The sequence below is a fragment of the Callorhinus ursinus genome, unplaced genomic scaffold (assembly GCF_003265705.2).
Source record: "Callorhinus ursinus isolate GAN/ISIS: 27379988/994484 unplaced genomic scaffold, GSC_fseal_2.0 scaffold2, whole genome shotgun sequence".
Lineage (NCBI taxonomy): Eukaryota > Metazoa > Chordata > Mammalia > Carnivora > Otariidae > Callorhinus > Callorhinus ursinus.
The window spans coordinates 22,741,171-22,762,464 of NW_027397064.1; the positions used below are offsets into that span (position 1 = coordinate 22,741,171).

Below are 21,294 nucleotides of genomic sequence, written 5' to 3' on the forward strand. Positions count from 1 at the left end.
AAACTTAAGCTTTCCCCAAAGCAGGAAAGTTTTTTTTAATTAATTTATTTTTTATCACTTAGGTTGTTACTCTGGGGACAGAAGGAAAGTTTTAAAAAGCAGTTTTCATGGAAGAGAGGTGTCTGAGCATCATCATCAAGAGCAGAAGGAGATTTAAGGAAAGGAGACTGAGAAGAGACTGAATGAAAGGAAAGAAAATAGAGGGGGGAGGGGGATAAAAATCGAAAGCAAAGATAATCCCAAAGAGCAGTGTGCATAGCTCTGAGGCAATCAGTACCACTCTGGTCAAGTCACCATCATCTGTTCTGGCTTAGTTTCTCTAGGCACTAGGCTGCTTCTGGGTAAAACAGCATGCTCAGCTCGTTTGGCCTCCTCTCTGTGCCTGTTACTTGCTGTGGGCCTAAGAAAGGGAAGGCTTCAGGTTTCTGGGATGAGGCTGCTATTTCTCTCTGTTCTCAGCTCCATGAAAATTCTGAAGGGACAAGGCTATAGATAAAAGATGTGGGGGAGGAATGGGAAGGTCTCAAACGATGAGTGAGGTGGCTTGGTTTTTAAGCTCCCCTGATACTTTTTATTTATATATTTTCTACTTCTAGCAAAACATAAAAAGTAAAATAATTCATACATAGAATGCCTGTGCAAATAGCAAACCAATAACCTACTACCCCCAGGAGGTTCTGGCCTCTGCCCAGGGTACACTTTCAGAGCTATAAAAGGCAAGGGATATGTACACTGATATGACCCAATCCCGGGATATTTTTTATCAAGAAAGGCACAGAAACTCCTATAGTTAGCAATAAACTGGGGACTGGGGCGTGTGGACTTGCAGAGTTGATAACACAGAAGGGGCCTAAAGTTGGGTCCACTGTAGCATAAGCCTGATCATTTGCATTGGTTATGTCCTGGCACGGCCTTAAGTTGAAGACATTGAACACCTGAGGAGTGGAACAGTTTCTAGCCCTTCAGAACCACATTCAGAGCTTCGGACAAGAATCTGCTTAATGGCAATGAACCCCAAACCAAGTTGTCTTAGAGTCCAAGGAAAAGGTGAAAAGACTTATAAAGTCTGAAAATCAAAGGATGTAGCTATACAAATGTGGTCAGTTTGGGAGAGTGGGAATGGTGGGAGAGATGGCATAGTTGGGAAAACCGGTGATTGATTATATTCCCAGGACCACCTAACCAGCAGAGGCTACCGGTTGCTAAACCACCTTTTAAATTACTTTCTGAGTGTGGGGCAGGAGAGTTTAGAGAAGGGTGAAGCCTTTATGCCCGAAGCAACGTTTTCTTTTCTTTTCTTTCTAGGTCCAGTCTGTGGATGAACACGGTGGGGCAATAGAGCAAATGGTGACTTTCTTGTTAAAAAAAAAAAAAAATCCGTAAGCCACCCTCCTGTGGTCTCCGCACTCCGTAGGCCAGCTGTCTCCTCTATTTCAGTCTGTGGGCTCCGGTGAGCCCTTTAAATCCAGCTTCGCCCCGCCCCCACCGGCACGCGCCCGCTCCCAGACAGGTGTTTTCCCAACTCCTGAGACTGAGGATTTTGGGGAGTGTCTGAGCCAATAAGATTTCCCTTTGGGGTGGGGGCGGGGAAAAGGCGTGGCTAGTTGGGTCAGAGCGGGGGCGGGGTTTTCGCGGCTGAGCAGAGCCAGCCTGGTGGCGTGGAGGGTTGTTTTATCCGCCCCCCTCCACCTTTTTTTTTTTTTTTCCCCTCCCGGAGTCTTATTAATTTCTCTGTGGGGCTGCAGCTGGAGACCGCGGAGCGTTGGAAATGACGCTCGGAGCTTTAATTACCGCAGCCGCCGGACAAGTGTGAGGAAAGCTGACAGGAAAAAGAAGGAGAGGATCGGGGGAGAAGCGAGAAGCTTCCAACCCCACTCCCCCCGCCCTCCCATTCCCTCCCAATTTGGACTGGAGGTGCAAGGAAACTGAAAAGGGAGCCGAACATAGCCCGGCTGGGGGGAGAGGCCGGAAACCTACCGCCTCTTTGCAATCAACTTTTTTTGGAAACCTTTTTCTCCCTTCCTTTTTATTGTTGACCAACCAGTGAGAGAAAGTGAGGAGGGAGCGAGAAAGCAAGGGCTCACACAGGGAAATAGCTGCACAGTCCGGCCCGGAGAACCAGGCGCACACACTCGAGCACACTCCCACACGCGCACACAAGCGCGCACACTCACCCCCTCCTCCGGTCCCCGGCCCTGGACCGGGGGCGCTGACTCGGTCGCCCGTGCTTGGAGCCGGTGCACCGCGCACGTCGCGCGCCAGTTCCCCTCGCGCCCCCAAGCGCGCCTGGCTGAGGAATCTCCTCCGCGTGCCCGAAAGGGGATATGCCATTTGGACATGTAATTGTCAGCACGGGATCTGAGACTTCCAAAAAATGAAGCTGGCGACAGGACTGTGGGTCTGGGTGAGCCTTCTCCTGGCAGCGGGGACCGTCCAGCCCAACGCTTCTCAGTCAGGTGGGTCGCGCGCGGTTCCTTCTAGCGCTCCAGTGGTTGAACCTGCTGCCGCTGGCTTGGCTGCGTCGGGTGGCTCCCTCGCCCCCTTCGCCCAGAGACCCTCTGGCTCCCAGGCGTGGAGGGACCACTCCACCGGGGCCTCTGCCTTGGGCTTCCGTTCGTCCCTCTTTCTATCCCCAAACTTAACCTTTTTGTGTACCTGTGTTTTATTTATTGTGAAATATCACTTTGCGACCCTGTCCCTTTTCTCTCTCTCTCCTCGACCCCCTTTTTTCTTGCACGTTTTCTGTGATCCTAAGCGGGATCCCTTGTGGTCCCGCCTGTTGTGCGGGACATGGGAGACACAATTCCCAAGTTAGAGGAGACGGTTCTCTGGCCATCCGGGCCCCCCCCCGAGTAAAAGCTTCCAAGAAGCGCGCACCGCCGGGGCTTCGGGAGGGCTGGAGTCCTGGGCGGTGTCAGCTGGGCCTCTTGAGAGCGGGACGGCTGTAGGGAGTGGAGCTCTGAGAGCGGGGCTTTGCACCTGTGTGTGCTGCCGGAGGCCGCTGCTTCCCCTGTCGCTGGAGCTTGAGGGGTCAGACTCGACTTGAGCCCAGCCTGGGCAGCTGGAGCGCGGCAGGAGGGCGCGCTTCGGCCCCGGGGCACAGAACTCTGGGCCTCCTACGCCGGCGTTCGGGAGCCTTCGCCCCACTGACGAGAGAGCTTGCTTGCCTGCGTGCTCTCTTTAAAAAAAAAAAAAAAGGGGGGGGTTGACATACTTGAGCCGGGAGCCCGGCCTTCCCGTCGGTTGCTGTTTGGCTTCAGGAAGAGTTCTTCCTGTAGTTCAACTTGCTATTGGCCGGAGTCCCTCTAACTTCTCTGTTTACTGCCCGGCGCGGCTGCCGAGCCGACCCGTTTCGCGAATTGATTTAACCCGAGAGGCGGGCGCGACTGCGCTGCCAGTTTGCAGGAAAGCTTGAGCCCGAGGTACCTGGACAGGCAGAAGGCTAATAGACCCCCGAGAGGCAGCCGGGTGGGGCTGGCGCACCGCGGCGGGCAGGGCTAATGACAGCACCTGCGGTGCGAGGTTGCTCAAAGTTTCTGACACTCGAGTTTCCTGGGGATGAAAGTGGGACAGGAAAGGACGGAGGACCGGTGACTTATGCAGCCAAAGGGGGCCTTTTGGAGGGCGGGGGCGATTTCCGGAACCATCCGGGGCTGGTCGCGGGAGCGTGGGAGGCAGCTAGTGGAGATAAAGCCCCCGGGAGTGGCGATAGGAGAGCTTCAGGCCCTCGGAGGGTGTCCTTCTGACCTCACCAAGAAAACAGCGCGCTGTAGTTTTCCCGCTCCGCCCCCGCCGCTGCCGCCTACCCCTCCTAGCCTAGTAAATAACAAGTTACAATCATCGAGCCTTTCAAAATGACCTTCGAATGCCACCAGTGTGCGCCGTTTGTACTAGCCGTTTGCACCCTCCCAAATACTCCGAAATTCTTCATGCATACCAGGTCCCGCGCGCTCCAGCCACCTCCGGAATTACACCAACACGACTTGAGATTCCAAGCGGCCTCTTAGCTACATCCCTTTTTATCTTCCTCCCCACTCCAAGACCCTTCATATTTTCCCTCAATGGGTTGATTATGCACATTGACCCATTCAAAAGCATTTGCGACCGACATGCAGACTTCGCCGAGAGGAATTTCTACGAGGCAACCTACTGGGGGCTGTCTGGTTCAGCCTCAGCCGCTGGGGGACCCGGCTCCGAGTCCGCAGCAATTTGGTATTAACTGTGTGGCTCAGGGTTGAGCTATGCCGAAAAGCCCTTTTCAGAATTTCTGCAAAGAATGTAATCCAAATTAGTTCTGCAGCTGTCTTCTTCCTCGTCTCAGGCGACACCGCCTCGCGCCCTCGCTGGTCTCTTCTCGCTTCCCCCCGCGAATTGTCAGACCCACAAGTGAGCCCATTTAGAGCGCGAGGATTAGCGTGCCATTGTTGTTCCGTGTGTGACTCTGTACTTGAAATTCTAGGGGCACAAAGGCGAGCCTCGCTTGTTCAAAACACAAAGTGATCTAGATGAAAGGGCCGCACAAAGAAAAGCTCTCGGGTGCATCCCTGGTATAATTGCAACACGCATGCTAAGGTGATCCACTGAAAACTGTAAATGCCCCTAGGGACTTTTTTTTTTTCCACCCTCTCCCACCCCCACCCTGCCGCACCTGGCAAGGAAAGTTCAGCTGGTTTTAATATAGTGCTTTTATAAAACCTAGTTACTGTCTGGAGTATGAGTGAGGCTCTGTGTGTTTGTGGCTGTGTATGTGGGGTTGTATGTTCCCAAGTAAATACATATTGCGTGTTTCCCCTCTCGCGGTTAGCAGTCAGTAGCAGTTTGGAGGAGTTTGTTTTGGTCCAAATGAGAAATTAAGTGCGGATAAGTAAACTAAGCTGCCAGAGGGCGACAAGATGTTGAGTGAATTGCTTTTAGATGAAACAAATTAAGGAAACGAGGGAAGACAATCTGCTTCTCGCATTATTAGACACGCTTGGAGTTCAGGGGAAAGTGGCATATTTTTGAAATGCTAATTTCTTAAGCGGAAGGAATGCACCTTATTTACTGCTCTATGTGCACAGAATAAAGATATGGGTGGGGGTGGAGATTCTGTTGTACAGATCTAAGATATTTATTAAAATAATTGTAATGGAAAAGGATCTGTTTATTTTTTTTCTTCTTTTGCTTGGGGAAAATATCAGCTTTAGAGAAGATAATTTTTAAATAAATCTTGAGGACTTTGTCTCATTTCCAGTAATTCATTTTATCTAGAAATAGTATATATAGCCAAAGGCCCTTTATATCACTATTATGAAGCCTTTACTACCAAAAGGGATAATTACAAAATTTTTCTTTTCCTGGCATGATTGAAAAATAATACCACCTTTGTATTGAAATACAATATATAATATTGAAACAATGCTCTTACATACCTCAGTAGATATGGAATGAACAAGTTCAATTTCCATTTCTTATTTGCAAGTAACTTAGTTCTGCTTTTCATACTATAAAATAACACATTTTCCCCCCCTACATATGTAAGATATATCTTCAAACTTAAGGTTTGGCTTTTTTTTCTACATTTGAGAAGAAAAAAGTTAATAAAACTTAGATAAATGATGAAAAAGATGTTAAATACATTTAAAAAATCTTTCCTACATGTGTTTCCTGTAAGCACACCCACAGGATAGTGTTTTTTTTCTTTTAATTTTGAAATTTTATATATGTAAAAAGGATCTTTTTAGAAGAAGGTATTTTTTTCTTCAGAATGCTTCTAAACAAATTTATACCTATCATAACTGCAAATAACTTGAAAATACTATGATATGGACTGTTATGATAAAATTGACTGGTTGTGTCATGATTCCTCATCTTCCAATTTTTTCCTTTTAAACTAAACTGCTTTTATTTTAATCATTCATGCATATAAAGTCAATTTTTTTTGAAAATACAGCTTTAAATATTTTTTCATTTAGTCACTGGAAATGTGTCTTAATTAAGAAATTACATTAGAATATTTACCAGGGCATGCACTTCATGGAAGATTTATGTATTTTTTACACTAACCTGAACACAGTAAGTTTGCATTGGCTGATTTTTAGAGTTTGCATTCATTTGAGGGAAAAATCATATTTCCTTCTTAAAGTGGATTCAAATATTTAGAATTCATGAGCTTTCATGCCTTTAGTTCTTAAATAGAAGTTCTATTTATCATCTGTCTTATGCTTTCACCCTTTCCATTACTATAGATTCTTTCTTTACATATCATTTATTGAGTTTACGCATGTGAATATATATATTTTTCCCTCCACCACTAAGTGTGTTCTTTTTTGTGTGTGCCTTTCCCAGCAACCTGCCACTCAGCCACTGCAGGAGTCCTCTGAGCCAGTTTTCATTCTTTCTTTCTGATAAATCTGATATGGCTGGTTGGCCGGACAATTGCAAGCCATTCCATTGCGCAGATTTATTCCTGAAAGAAAATAAAAAGGCATCGATCCAAGATCACTAGCACATCTCAGAAACCCTGACTCCAAGGCCAGATCTTTCTACAGAGAAGTCCCTTTTCCCATATCTCTTTCTCTCTTTTCCCCTCTTGACCGAGGATGGAAGGTAGACTACCCCCATTTAAAAAATACTAGGGATGCAAGGAATTATGCTCTAAATATTCTCTGAAGCCTTTGGATTAGAGCTACCTTAGATTAATGACTATGCCAGGTGCACATTTTAAACAATAAATTGAATTAGAGTGCCTTAAACATTACAATGCTTTAAAGTGGTGTCATGTTTATATTATTTCAAGCCAGTTATTAAGAAAATTTAACATATTAAAAATAGCGACATTTATGCTTTATTTTACAGTGTTCTGCTGCTGTTGGATATCTATGTGTAATTTGTAAGTGCCTAAAACATAAATGAAGCAATGATCAAAAAAGATGTTGTTACCTGCAACCTTATTAGCACTTGCAGTTTGATTTCACCCTTTTGAGAGATACTGCTTTATAAAGATGTTAATGTTTACATTAAAATTACCTTATACATGTTCAAGCCTACAGCTGTTCTACAAAAATTGATTGTCAAGCATATTCCACTGTTATCTTTTACAATGATCTGACTATGTGTTCAGGGCAGAATCTAATTATATTATAAACTTTTCTTCAGGCTATATCATTTTAGGAATGTTCTTCTATGTTACATTTGACCATATGGAACAAAATTGAACCTTATATCTAATACTCATTTTCTGGATTATTTTAAATATTGGGCAGTTGGAGTAAAACCATACTTTTCATGCTTCCTAACATAGTTGTTGACTGAAGTTTACATTTATACTGACAATTCCTTAATTTTCTTTACTATCATTTTTTAATGAAAAGGTTCTACATCAATGTTTCCTGAGCCTGTAGCTGTGCTACCTACTTTGAAGGAGACATTAACTGCCTGTTTTGTTGTTAAGTTTGACATAGGACATAGCTAAGTGTTTTAAATCAGGATGTTTACGTTGTAGGGACAGATTCCTCCAGTTTCTTGTTAATACCTTGAGCAACTCATTCCATGTCTTTGTGACTTGGCTTCTGTGCCTGAGGGGAAAATGCATGTAATATACTCTGTCCATTGTATAGCAGTTTTCTGAAAAATGGCTTTAAAGTTCTTCCTTAATATTGAGGTACAGTCCAGTAACAAGTTAAGTGATATATTTTAAAATGTATACCCATACATACATAAATAAACACAATGTAACAGTGTAAACTTTCAGCAGACTGTCTTTGTCGAAAGAACACCTTTTGGTTATTAAACCAAAGTATCTGTACTTGAAGGCCATTTCCCCCAAAATATTACTTTTCAGAATTGCTCTATGGTCTTTTTAGATTTCACTGTGTATGGCTTTTTCTCTCTTTCTGAGGTGTTGATAATCTGACATATTTATTACGTAAATTGACCTATTTTCCAAATCTTTAATCAAAGCTTTAAAGTCACTTTCTTGTTTTCATATTTGACACTTAAATGAGTGGTTTCTACTTGTATTAATTTTTTAAGAGGGAAGAGAATGGTCTCACTTCTGTGACACAGAGGTGAAATATATGGGGCCAAATTGTAAAGTGTTTTTTTGTTTGTTTGTTTTTTTGAACATATAGTAATTGTTTTACAGTGGTTTTCATTTTACGTGTTACTCTGCAGGCCCGTTGCTTTGTACAAATCCAGAGGACAGCAGCCACATAGAATTTAATGGGAACGGTTGCACACCTGCACTGTGGGTTGCGGGTCAGCAGCCCTGCTGTTGTGTGATGCTACAGAATAAAGCCCCAGAATAAAAGTTAGAATTGGATTCTGGTCATACAGTCATTTTCTCTGTGATCATGGGTTAGACTTCTTGCTCTGTGTCTCGGTTTTCTGAGTCTCTCTTAGGGTGGCTAAGGTGATCCCTAAATGATTAGCATCTTGAATTTTTAAATGATTCAGTTGGACAGAAAAAACAATGTTTAGAGCATTTAGAAAGAGAAATCCTTTGGTTTTTAATTAATTTTGTTAGTGTGGATCTCTTTTCAAATTAATTCATGTATGTAACCCCGGTCTCTAAAACAGGCAAAAGGGGAAAAGGAGAGCTGCTTCTATTAAAGCTCAGGCTAGACAACAGCTTTGTGCTCCCTGACATTGTCACTTCCCCACTCTCCTTCACTCTTGCCTCTACTCTCCTGTGCTTGCTTCACAGAAATCTAGCACTAGTTAGAAACTATCTAGTTCAGTCCAATCATTTTTTAAGTGAGGAAACTGGAAGCCTGCAGAAGTGAGATGATATAAGTTACCTGGCAGCTTCTGACACCAATATCATTTTCCTTAAAACACACAGAAGTACTTGAAAATTCAAGTTGTGGACACTTGAAAAAAAAAAAGAATAAACAAATACAAGGTTGTGTTGCTTTAAAAGAGAATTGCAAAGTTGAAATGAAAACAAATGGATTAGAACTATAGGCCTAACTATCAAACTGTGAAGTTCTTTTCAAGGGGAAGACCGTGGGATCATCATCATCCTTAATTTATATTTAGGAAGTAATCATTGATTGCATTTATAGCTTGCCACACATTAAGATTAAAAAGAAAAATAGGGAGAGTGTTGACCCTGAAAGTCAGATAAGAGCATCTGCACTACTATCTGTATACAATAGCACCTTCAAGGTTTTATTTTACCTGGAACTTTATGAAGATGACCAATAAGTAGAGAATGGTTATATCTCTATTCTGTATTAAGTAATATACAAGCTTAAATAAAATGGCTTATAAGGAATAGACAATGGGTTCTTCATCACCAATGAGTTGGTAGGGACCCTTAACCAGCAAATACATGGGAATTCAGATTCTTCCAGGCCCCTCCTTGGACCCAAGGTTCTTTATCTTTTCCACTCTTTGTTGGGCCTTCTTCTTTCTTCAGATCTCTACTAAGATCACAGGTATATTCTTTGAATAAGTATATGAGCTAAACTTTTAAGTACTAAGACTTTATAAAGGTATTTCTGTGGCACATTTGCTTCCTTCTGGTTGCCTTCTGTGAGATGCTGCCTGTGGGTCTTCTTACTTTGCAGTGTTCTTAATTTCACCTTAACTCTTTCTGATTGTCTCTTGTCTTCCACTAGGCACCAGAGCTTTCTGGGATTTGATCAGCATACTCATGGGCCATAGTGACAGAAGGGAGATTAGAAACTTGTTTTGGCAGGCCGAGTCACTTCCTGTTAGGAATTTGAGATGAAAATGGACCCCCTGTAAAATATTAACATAGACACACCATGAAACTTCCTGTGCAACATCATTAAACCTCTCCCATGAGAAATAGCTCAGGGTTATTACTGTTAATCATGTTATTTCCAATATTGTAGGGGTTAGTGAAGCATACTAAATACCAGAAAGAATATGCAAGACTTAGTTTCTGAATCTAGGAAGTTAGAGTAACAGGTATCAAGGCCCTATGAATGTTTATATGTATTTTATTGTGACCGGTAGCTAAAGCTATTTAAAGAAAACACAATGAATGGTGAAATAAACACTTGTTTATTTCCCAGAATGATCAGACTTGTAAATAATCAGTTTCATCTACATTTTTACTACTCTTCTGACCTTTACTAATGTCTTGTCCCATATACATCCGGTATACGTGGACATTCAGGTTTTAAGCCTTAAGGATACAAGTGGGGATTGTAAGTTGTTTTAAATAGATGCATCTGCTGGTCATCTATGGTCTGCTAAGGATATCTCGTGGCTAAGCTGGTAAGGACTGAAAGAAGTAGCAATAGATTCTCCAGTTTCCGTGACTATATCTAGTGTGGTTATAGCTTGAGTAATAAGTAGTACAATTCTCTGTTTCAGGATGGGTTGCCTTCACTAGCAGGGGAATGCCTAATTGAGGTCATGGATGTTAGTGATTATTTTGCTTTAGGCGAACTCTCCTTTTACTAAAATCTGTCTTTGTCATTATTTTCTATTCTTCCTATAGGCTTAGAGAATATGAGAATATGAGTTTCTTTCTATAGGGACCTATGAAAACCAAATAAAAATAAAACAGAACAGTATTTCTTTTAGTCAAACACTTTTTATTTTCAGGAGTTCCTTTTGTCCTATCATTTTGTCTAGAACTAAAGCAGTTAAACATGTTTTGTGTTTTTAAAAGGGAATTCGATTACATAGCTTATCAAAGTTTACTCCCTAAGATTTTTATTAACCTCATCTAGTGTTTAAAAACCTCAGAGCAGAGCTATTGCAAGATCCTCTGTACTGGTCCCCTTGTTGATGTCCTCTTCCAAGACTTCCGTCTTATCATTGCCAGATGCTCATTTCTAATATAATACTTTTATTATCCTAGTTTCTATTTGGAAGCCTTCAATGGATTTCCATTATAAAGTTCAAAGCCTACTAAAATAGTGTTCAGATTTTTAAAAATCCATTCTTAAGAGTTTTCTTAAGATGTATTCTAAGAACCACGCTGACCTAGTCAGTATTCCATTACTATCCCTTGCTTGTCTCTGCGTCTGCTTACCCCCTTCCCTGGAATTCATGGCTCACTTGTTGCCTCTGCCTGTTTAAACCTTTGAATCTTTTCAATTCTACATTAAATCGTACCTCTTCATTACATTTTTTTTTCACTGATTAGCCTATAATCCTTATCTCTGTCACTTATCTGGTCTTTAATCTTAAACGATAGTGTAGTTTTAACTTTTTAAGAGCAGGAGTTTTTATCCCCTGCCGAGACTAATGCAGTGCCACATATATAGTAAGCTTTTTAAAAATATTTTTAAGTGAAAAAAATAACATACATTTGCTGAAACAATTTTAAGCTCATTCATGGATGGCTATTATTTGTAATTAAACCATACAGTGCACAAAGTAAGCGGTTCTCAAAACATAATTATAGAAATCTTAATAATAGATATTAGGCATGTTTACCCTGGGAATTTCTTTAGTTGCTTTCTGGAGCTCCCTAGGATATTTCTTTCAATGGATTGTTTCCAAGAATATATCACTTGTCCCCATTCCCATTTTTAGAGTCTGTTCATAATATGGTACAAAGTATTTCTGTTGGTTTTATTTTTGGTGAGTTAAATATATGTGAATACCATTCTTAAATGTAACTGTTTTAGTGGCCCACTATTTTTATGTGTCATTACTTTGCTATTTCTTATTTCCTATTTAAAAATTTTAATAAGTTTTTAAGCAGTAAGCATGTACTGATTCATCAATGTATTTCAGGACATGTTAGGAACAGGAGGACCTCTAAGAAGCTCAAGGTGCCAGCTTTCTCCTTTTAAGGAAGGATAGATGAGGCCAATAAAACACAATATAAAAAACATGTTAAAGTGGTTTTCCAAACCTTTGGGAGACACATTTGCCTTCAGAGAGATGCTAATAAGTATTTCATGAAAAAGGGGTTCCAGACCAAATGTGATATTTTCTATTCCTAGATATATGTGATAATACAACTTTGTTATAACTGAGATTTCTTAGTATCTTAAAATAGACAAATAGACATATGCCTACCATTTAAAAAAGCGTCCTATGAAGAAAGCACATTAGCATAACTAAACAGAGAGGTGACTGGGATTCTCTCAGCTGCTCTTTTAGATGATCCACTCTGCGTTCTGAAAATTGGTGAAATGATTATAGTATTTATAGTCAGATTCTGTGAATGAAAGATGCTCTTTCAGACATTTCTTCTTCAATTACCAGGCTGTAAGAAAGTCAGCCTTTCTAGGTCACTGCAGCACCCTCATTGTGCCTTAGTTTATAATGGCTTGAAAGACTTAATGTAACTTTCAAAATTATCTAACAGTCTGCAGAGTAGTCTATTAATGAGAGAGTTGGGCACGGAGACATTAGCACTTCTGTCTGAATTCTTCTATAACTTTCTTGATTGTTTTTCCTCTAAGAATTCATGAGAGAGTTTGAGTCAGGGATTATTGTTCCTACTTTGTAGATGAGGAAATAGAGCTATAAAGGAGTACTATGTAAGGGTGAAGCCTGACTGGAGCGTTCGTCTGGTACAGTTACATGTCTGCCCTGTCCTGAGAACCAGCTGGTTCTGCCTTCTGTGTAAGTGACAGACCTTAGGGATGTCTCTCAAAGGCATGGCTCCTCCACTGTACTTACCCCACTGTGTGGGAAAGGGGCACTTAGCACACCAGATCCTTCTGCCTTCAGGTCAACAGCTCTTTTTGTTTTTCCTGAAGTCATGTGAAGAAACTTGTCCAATAAATCCTTTAGGTTATATTCTATTTCTCCTTCATTGGATTCTCCATAGTTCTTTGTTTGTGTTTTGTATATTAAAGGACACAATCATGTAAGCTTTGTCTTCTTGAAAAAAACTTCAAAGCAGAGGTATAGTCAAGGTTTTGGGTCCTGCACTATACAATTTTGGGAACTTCTTTTAAAACAATTCAGAAATAGAAATACAAATTAAGAACAAAGCCTTGGAATGCACCAGTGCAAGAGAAGGGCTCTGAAGCTGAAGCCTTAAAAAAAAAACAAACAAAAAACTTTATGGTAACTCTCCCTATGTTAAAAAAATATATATATATATTTTAAGAAATAACATCATTCTTCTTTTACTAAGAACTTTGAGTGTAATTTTAATTTATTTTTCTACTTCATGTAGTTGGTATCCCACTATTAATGAAGAAGAACACATGGCTTCAAGAAAAAAAAATCCTGTGGACTAAAATCATGCTGTAAAGCATGTCAGTAATGTCTTCTGATGAAAATATGGGCTACATAGAGATCATTATCAGAATATATTTCTCTAAATATGACCATGCCAAATCCAGGTATATATCTATTTTCTTGATATCATATTTTTAAGTATGGGTCATGTAATACTGTCCCTTAGACAGTCTATAGTTTATAATGTGTAATTTAAAGGAATCTTGCAGTTTTGGTATGTAAAAACTATATTACTAAGGCCCTACCCCTTGAAATATATAGCTCATTGAATTTTTAATCATTTATTATTTAGCATGGATAACAATCTGTCTTTGACTTTTACCCTCTGGCTGAGTTAAATGTGAACATTTTAACTACAGTAGACATTATTACTAGCTGTGAATGAAACAGTGCATCTAAATTAAAATCAGTATTTAGTTCAGATATATGGTAATTTTTAACTAATATATTAACACATTTAAGTAACAATAACAGGATTGGTATTTCAAGTTATACTTTTACTACGTAAAAATATCAGTTGAACAGTTAACAATATTTCCCAGTTGTTTAAACTTCAAATTTAGCAGCCCATTATCCCTGGTGATACATCGAAACCTCTAAAAGTGTACTTAGAATTAACGGAAATTGAAGTGATTGGTATTCCAGTATCATTCTTTAGTGGCCTTTTTTATTTCTTTTTTTTTTAAGTACAGGATGAAATTTGAAAGTATAAAAAGCTCTAAGATAAATTGAACTAGACAAAACATTTTATGCAACTGTTGGTGAAAGGGGCATTAGTTATTTCTGTGCTTACTGTATTGCTTGTGGCCAGAATTAGCACACCATGAGCCAGAGAAAGAGATAAGACAAACAATGGCACGCAGCTAATTTTGTTTAGCAAATTTAGATCTGATACATGCTATTTCACTCCTACAAACTGATTCAGTCACTCTTTGAAAGGTGCAGATGAAGTTTGTCTCCCACAGTTTTAACAGCTTTCACTCAATATTTATAGGCTCTATAAAAATAAATTTCTGTAAGTACCATATTTCTCACTGGCAGAAGGAGCACTGTGAAGTTAGATTTATAAATGAAAAAAAAAAGGAAAAAACAAAAACATTTCAATTGTTCCAGGTCTGCAAAGAATAAAATATGTCAAGACATCCAAAATATCTTTGTTTCAAGGGCATATATAGTCAGTTTTGGGTATTCAAGGATTTTGACTACATGTGAGTGAATCAGAAGTCCCATTATTTTATGGTAATTTTGTGATTTGAATCTGGCATGTGGTGAGACTCATATTCTGGAACTAGTCATTCATCTGCTATATAAGCCAACAGGATAGTATCCACTGTAATTATCAGGAAGTGGTTATAAAACAAAACAAGCAAGAAACTCAAACTTTGGTCTTTGTAAAAAAGTACCATCATGCAAAAGAAAATAAATTTTAGTGAAATTTCTGAATGAGGCTAATTTGTATGAAAAATGTCACAAAATGTGTTACACTTGATAGAAACATGATTCAGGGAAAAGCCAGGGGTTTGTACAATAATATCCATAATTTGGGACTGCCTTAAACATTTCTAAAAGTCTTTTCTAGCACAGCAAATTAAAAGATACCTGAAGGTTATAATGTTATTTATATATCTGCTAGAGCTTTGTCATGGTTTAAGACTACATTCTCCATAATCAAGCTCACTATAGAGAATAATTCTCATATTCATGAATTGTTCATCTCATCATATTTCCTGTGGTTATTTCAAGGTTAATTTTTTTCAGACAGCTTCTCTCTTGATTAAAGTCTGTAGTAATTGTATATGTGCTGATATAGCACATGAAGGTTTTAAACTAAAGACATCTTTGATTTCATACCAAGTCAAGATCAAATGCTTTTCAATGCTTCCTGTTCACATATATGAAAAGTAACTTTAATGTTTATTCTTAATTTCAACTAAGAACGTGAAGACTTTTGTTTGGCATTTTCAAAATCCTGTAAATCCTTGTGTCCTTTAAGAGTATGAGAAGAAAAGTATTTATCATTACTAGGACTATTATTCAAGTGCTATGTTCCTTACAACTTTACTGATTGTTAAAATATTGAAATACATTCTTACTTGATTGGCTTTCCCAGATCTGCCCCCTCACCCCTTCCAGCACCCCTTTCTTAGACTTTCCAGATCAACTAAAGAATTAATACCTGGCAAAATCATGGACCTGCATATTTCTGTTCTGGCATATGCTGTGATCCATTCTGATGTCCCTTTTTGCCATTATAGTCACTAAACAGTTTCAATGTTACCCTTACATATTATAAAAGTTTTGCCATAAGTTTTTAAAATAATAGTATATGAATAATATGATAGTAACTTTGCCACAATTAAGTATTAGCCAGTTTGAAGAAGGCATGTTTCCAACTGAAGTGTATAATAGCAAAGGTACTTTCTTATTTGACTTGAAGTTTAAAAAGAAAGGGCTTAAAAATGATAGATAGGATGTCATTTGTCTACATATTGAATTCACCTAGGAGAAAATCACATGAGGGAGGCAGGCCAAAGGACTCAAATAAATGGGTACTATGAATTTTCCTGAGAATGGATGTGGATGAATTGGGCTGCTGAAGAATCACAGCAATTTGAATTTCTGATTGCCATAATTTATGCAATGATAACCATATTACATGCTTACATTATTAATCAGAATGAATAGTTATCTGGCAAGGTGTCATTTGTCCCATGTGTGTATTAAGTCAGTTAAGACATGGGACTGTTCCTTGGTGGCACAACACATACTCTCTTCATTTCTGGTGGAAAAGGAGAAGAACACATCCAATTTAAAATTTTACATTTACACAATTAAAATGTAATATCATGAAAGAAATTGTGAATATCAACTTAATTATACTCTTGGTAACAGATTTGGACATGTGATTTATTTCTTTACTTTTTACAAAGAAAACTATATTTTAACAGAATAATGGAGTACCATTTCCCTTGAAGAATGATTAAAGAAAGAAGGAGATGCCAAGTATGGAAAAGAGGAGGCTTGGGAAGGGGGCATGATAACCATCTTCAAAAGTTAGAGGGTTGTTACATAGAACAGGGGTTAGCACTGTTCTGTGTAGCCTTGGAGAACAGAAACATTAACAGCTGTTTGAAATTGTAAGGCATCAGATTTCGATTGAACACCATCAAGGAGTTTCTCACAGTTAGAGCTTCCCAGTGTTGGAATGGTCTGTCCTGGGATGTAGTGAGTGTCTTCATGTGAGGGGTGGTGAGCTCTGATTTAACCTTCTGTGATAAGGAATGAATGAGGCAGCTGAGGAACAACTGGTCATGATGTTGAAGGGTGGGGTTTGGGTTCAGTGACTTCTGAGGGTCCTTTCTACCCATAGGGTGGGGTCTATTACAAGTACACTGTGCCCGGGTATCCTTTCCAGGTCTCCGAAAAATAGAACCAATGAAACCCAAACTTCATGTCTCTGGCTAGGAGTCCCACTGAAATACTTTTTTACCATCCTGACTACCCTTCATAGTTGGGTGGATTTGTGAAGAATCTTTTAAAGATTGATTTTCTTATATATAAGATATTTTGCTTTTGTTTTTTCTCAACAGTCTCTGTATTAGACATTCATACCTCTAACCAGTGTACTATCACAAATAATTCTCACTTTTAAAAATTGCACAATGTGGAATAAAAGTATACAAACATATTGTGCTCCTGGTTTTATGCCAGCATGTATTTATAAGACTGTGTCTAACTAGACCAGAGGGAAAAATGCATAAGCAGGTGGGGGCATAGGCGGAGTAGGGAGTTAGAAATCTGCACTTCCAGTTGTGAGTGGAGGATGCAGTGTTAAAAAATAGCAGCAAAAGATAAGCACTTTCCTAAAAGGACTGAAAATCAAAAGGTGGTAAAAAGACGAAGTTATGTGTGCATGCTTCACTTAGTTACAAATAAAGTAGATCTTTATTAGCTTGGGAAATATTTTACTTCAAGGCCTTTGACATTTCAATCTCTGTTACTACTTCTTTTGGATCTGCACTGTAAGAAACACACTAAATACAATTTTCACTTTTTTCTTTTGTGCCATTCTTTTAACATACTTTTATGCTTTTCTGATAGGAAAACTGCATTCCTGTAATATACTACCTTCACCTTACATTGTTCTGATTTACCACCTCTCTTTACTGTTGGCAGTCTGTATCAATTATAATGCCTCCTCTGCATGAGCACTGTGACTGCTGGTACTTTCAATGCATTGACTTCAGTGTTCCCTAAAACTTGCTTGGTAGGTGGTATGAACTCCATTTTGTAGATGAGGAAACTGAGGCTCATTACATAATTGGCTAAAATCACAAACCCACTTCTCAGCAGAGGCAATATTCTAATAATACCCTTGAATATTATGGAGAACCCTTTAGACTTAGATTTTGGTTACCTATCTTTAAAGGGACAATGAGTGAAGACAACATATGCAAGAAAAATAAGTTTTTCTTAAGCTTCTATCTAGCAGTGGTCCTCCCTTTTGTCTTAGTTTCTTGGTCACTTCCTCTGTCTTACCACTGTGTAGATTACACTGAGCTCTTATGTTTTTCCAGCAGTTCCAGGCCCTCCTGTTGTTACTTCCTGCTGAGTATCCTCACTTGGATATACCATAGTGTCTCCAATTCAAGATGTCCAACATTTTACTTTTTTCATTTCACAGTTTAGTATGCTTTTCTTAATTGTTATAAATTTTTTAAAAAGCACAACTCTTCATTGGTAAAAAGCCAGGGAAAAATGAAGGGGGAGGGAGTTAGAGGGGGAGACGAACCATGAGAGACTATGGACTCTAAGAAACTGAGGGCTCTAGAGGGGATGGGGGTGGGGGGATGGGTTAGCCTGGTGAGGGGTATTAAAGAGGGCACATACTGCATGGAGCACGGTGTTATATGCAACAATGAATCATGGAACACTACATCAAAAACTAATGTAATGTATAGTGATTAACATAACATAATAAAAAAAAAGCCAAGGAATCCTAATATCTAACCTTTATTAAAGGCCTGTATGTCAGGAAGTTATGCTAAGCCTTTCTCATACAATATCTCACCTAATCTTTGCAACATGGACATTACTGTTCTCATTTCACAGGCAAGGAAACAAAAGATTAAAGAAATTAAGTAGTTTACCAAATGGCACATACCTGTGCACGTGATGGATCTGTGATGCCTAAGCTCCTATTATTTTCACATGATCCAAATATCAATATTTTATATATGAAAATAAAACCTATAAGAAGGGTCTTGACAATATGGATTAGTTTAACTATTTTATGACATTTACAATTATCTTATTTGATGTCTATAATGTTATTTAATAACCAGGTGTATTTGTGAATATGTCAGACTTAGAAACAAGATCAAATATATTAATAATATATGCTACTTTTCTATTGTATTATAATTTCTAATTATAATACACATTTCTAATATTGTCACCTAATTATATAAATACACTTATAATATTTCAAGTAGAATGATAAGTTTAGTCCACTTTTCAAAATGATAATATTAGGTAAAATACTGCAGAGATTCAATAGAAGAACTTAAGAATTAAATAGCCCAGGTTTGAATCCTAACCATGTAAAGATGGGTTAGTTACTTGAACTTTCTAAGCTTCAGTTTCCTCATCTGAAATTCTAATACTAGTATCAACCTCATAGTTGTGAGGATTAAATGAGACAGTACATTTAAAACAGTATCAACCATGCAGTAAATGCTCAATAAATGGTAACTATATAGCAGGTATACTATCCTGGTATTAAGAGTAGAATGATACCTAAGGCAGTTAAAAGCAAAAAAAAAAAAAAAAAAACATCATCATAAATTTGAAGTTACAAAATGTTAAATTTGGGAAAACCATGGACTTTTTAGACTTTCTCATAATTCAAGTTCTGTTCCCCATGTTTATAAACAGGTATGCAATATTGGTTTGCAGAAGCATTGTATATATGGACAGGCAAGAGTACTATAAATAGGCTATATGGGAAAGAATTTGGCTCTCTCTTAGGGGCAGTTTTCTCAAATCATTTTTCCTTCATATTCTGTTTTTATAGTTTTGGTATTAAAAGAAACTTACAAAGACAGTTTTGTTTCAAAGATTTATGTTTACCTGGAAAACTCAAATCCTCTGTCCTTTCATCCTTATTGTTTTTTAAAGCGCTTTCAAGAGAAAATGGTTTTTAATCAAATTCATGAGATAACTTTTTATGTTACATTTTATAGGCATTTAAACTTTTCACGATAGGGCACAACTAATATAATGTATGACAGAATGTATTTTTTGGAAAAAAAATTCTGCAGGCAAGAGCAAAATCTTCAAGATCTACATACAAATACCGAACAGATTTTGCCACATAGAAGAAAGTCTGTAAGTTGTGATTATTAAATGTTTTCCCTCTATCATAGTTTGGACACATTTATTTAGATAATTAAGGAATCAGGTAAGGGCTATGCATGTCATAATAAGGTGTTTAATTCACAGGGCTATACTAATAACGCTCACTCAGTGATTAACCCTGGAACACCTCAAAACCGTGTGTGTTGAGAAAAACTACTACTAATGGGAGGGTCAGTTTTTGCTCTTCTAAAGTTGACTGCTTTCTTTTTTTTTTTTGTATCTTTTGCTTAATTTAATTTTTCATTTATTTATTTTTTTATTATGTTATGTTAATCACCATACATTACATCATTAGTTTTTGATGCAGTGTTCCATGATTCATTGTTTGCATATAACACCCAGTGCTCCATGCAGAACGTGCCCTCTTTAATACCCATCACCAGGCTAACCCCTCCCCCCCTCCCCTCTAGAACCTTGTTTGTTTTTCAGATTCCATAGTCTCTCATGTTCGTCTCCCCCCTCCGATTCCCCCCCTTCATTCTTCTCCTCCTGCTATCTTCTTTTTTTTTTTTTTTAACACATGATGTATTATTTGTTTCAGAGGTACAAGTTTGTGATTGCTTTCTTGCAATAACCGCAAACTTCCCATAGCCAGTGAGTTCAGTCAGGAAAATAGTTCTCTCTCCTATTTACCCATTTGGAAATTTTCAAGAATATTGTAAATTGTCCATTTTGACAAAAAGTAAAAGTAAAGAGAGAGTTATTTTTATTTTTATTTAGGCTATTATTTGGAGTGAGGATTAGGTAGAAATTTAGCTTACAAGCTCCATTACGTGTTATCTTATTCAGCTGACAGGTAGCGCTTCAGAATAATATGGGTAGTAGGGATGTATGCTTAGTTTTCTATCAGAGTTTCTGGGACAAACCAACTATGAGTTATACCCTTGAAATAAAGACCTTTTAACATAGCAGTTGTTTATTAGGTACAGGTGTTGACTTTTGCTATAACCGAGATCCCCTATAGCAACATCTATACTTTTTACTTAAATGCAAACCAGTAAACCGGAATATTAAACCATAACCCAGGCCAATATCACTGATTTTCCTCCATTGATTTTGTTATTATCTATCATTAATATGACATTTTCTTTAACCTATGGTTGATCACAAATTTAGAGGATAGATGTGTTATCTACATATTTGAATACAAATAATTTAAAAAGATATTTATCAAATGAAGATGTCCTGATATATTTTAAACAAAGATATTATGAGCAGATGAATGTGTTTCATAAATGACAATAGTAGTTACTATGGTAACCCTTAACCAGGTATTTGGTGGTGTAACTTAGATTAGTCCTAGTCTACCAACAGGGTCACAAGGTAATAGAAACGAGTGTAATTAATATTCAAGGCCTGAGTTTTTAAAAAAGACGATGTGCTGAGTTTATGAGAGAAGCAGGGATATTGAACAGGGTAAATTAGACTGCTAGAAATGAAATGACCACCACATAACATTCAGCCAGTCTCCTTCCTTTATCTCACTCCATGCTGGCTTTCCTTTTAGATCCTATTGTCCGCCACCCCTGAGTGGTTCTAATTGCATCCATGAATCAGGAACCAACTCATTCTGTTCTTACAAAGCAGTCTTAATCTTTCACTGTCAGTCAATATCCTACTAAAGAACCAGTCTAGAGAGTGCCTTTTCTATTAGAAAGAGTTTTTAGTTTTGTTATTAATTTTGATTTTCTTATTTAA

General features: G+C 38.4%; 1 protein-coding gene across 7 annotated transcripts in view; it reads left to right on the top strand.

Moving 5' to 3' along the window:
* The first annotated feature begins 1,560 nt into the window (after positions 1-1,560).
* Positions 1,561-21,294, top strand: part of ERBB4 (erb-b2 receptor tyrosine kinase 4) — a 1,101,497-nt gene continuing 1,081,763 nt past the window's right edge. For all 7 annotated transcript variants that reach the window (XM_073879088.1, XM_073879094.1, XM_073879096.1 and 4 more), the window contains exon 1: positions 1,561-2,456. In XM_073879088.1, the coding sequence (XP_073735189.1) occupies positions 2,375-2,456 (82 nt within the window). In that variant the 5' untranslated portion in view covers positions 1,561-2,374. The remainder of the gene's footprint in view (positions 2,457-21,294) is intronic.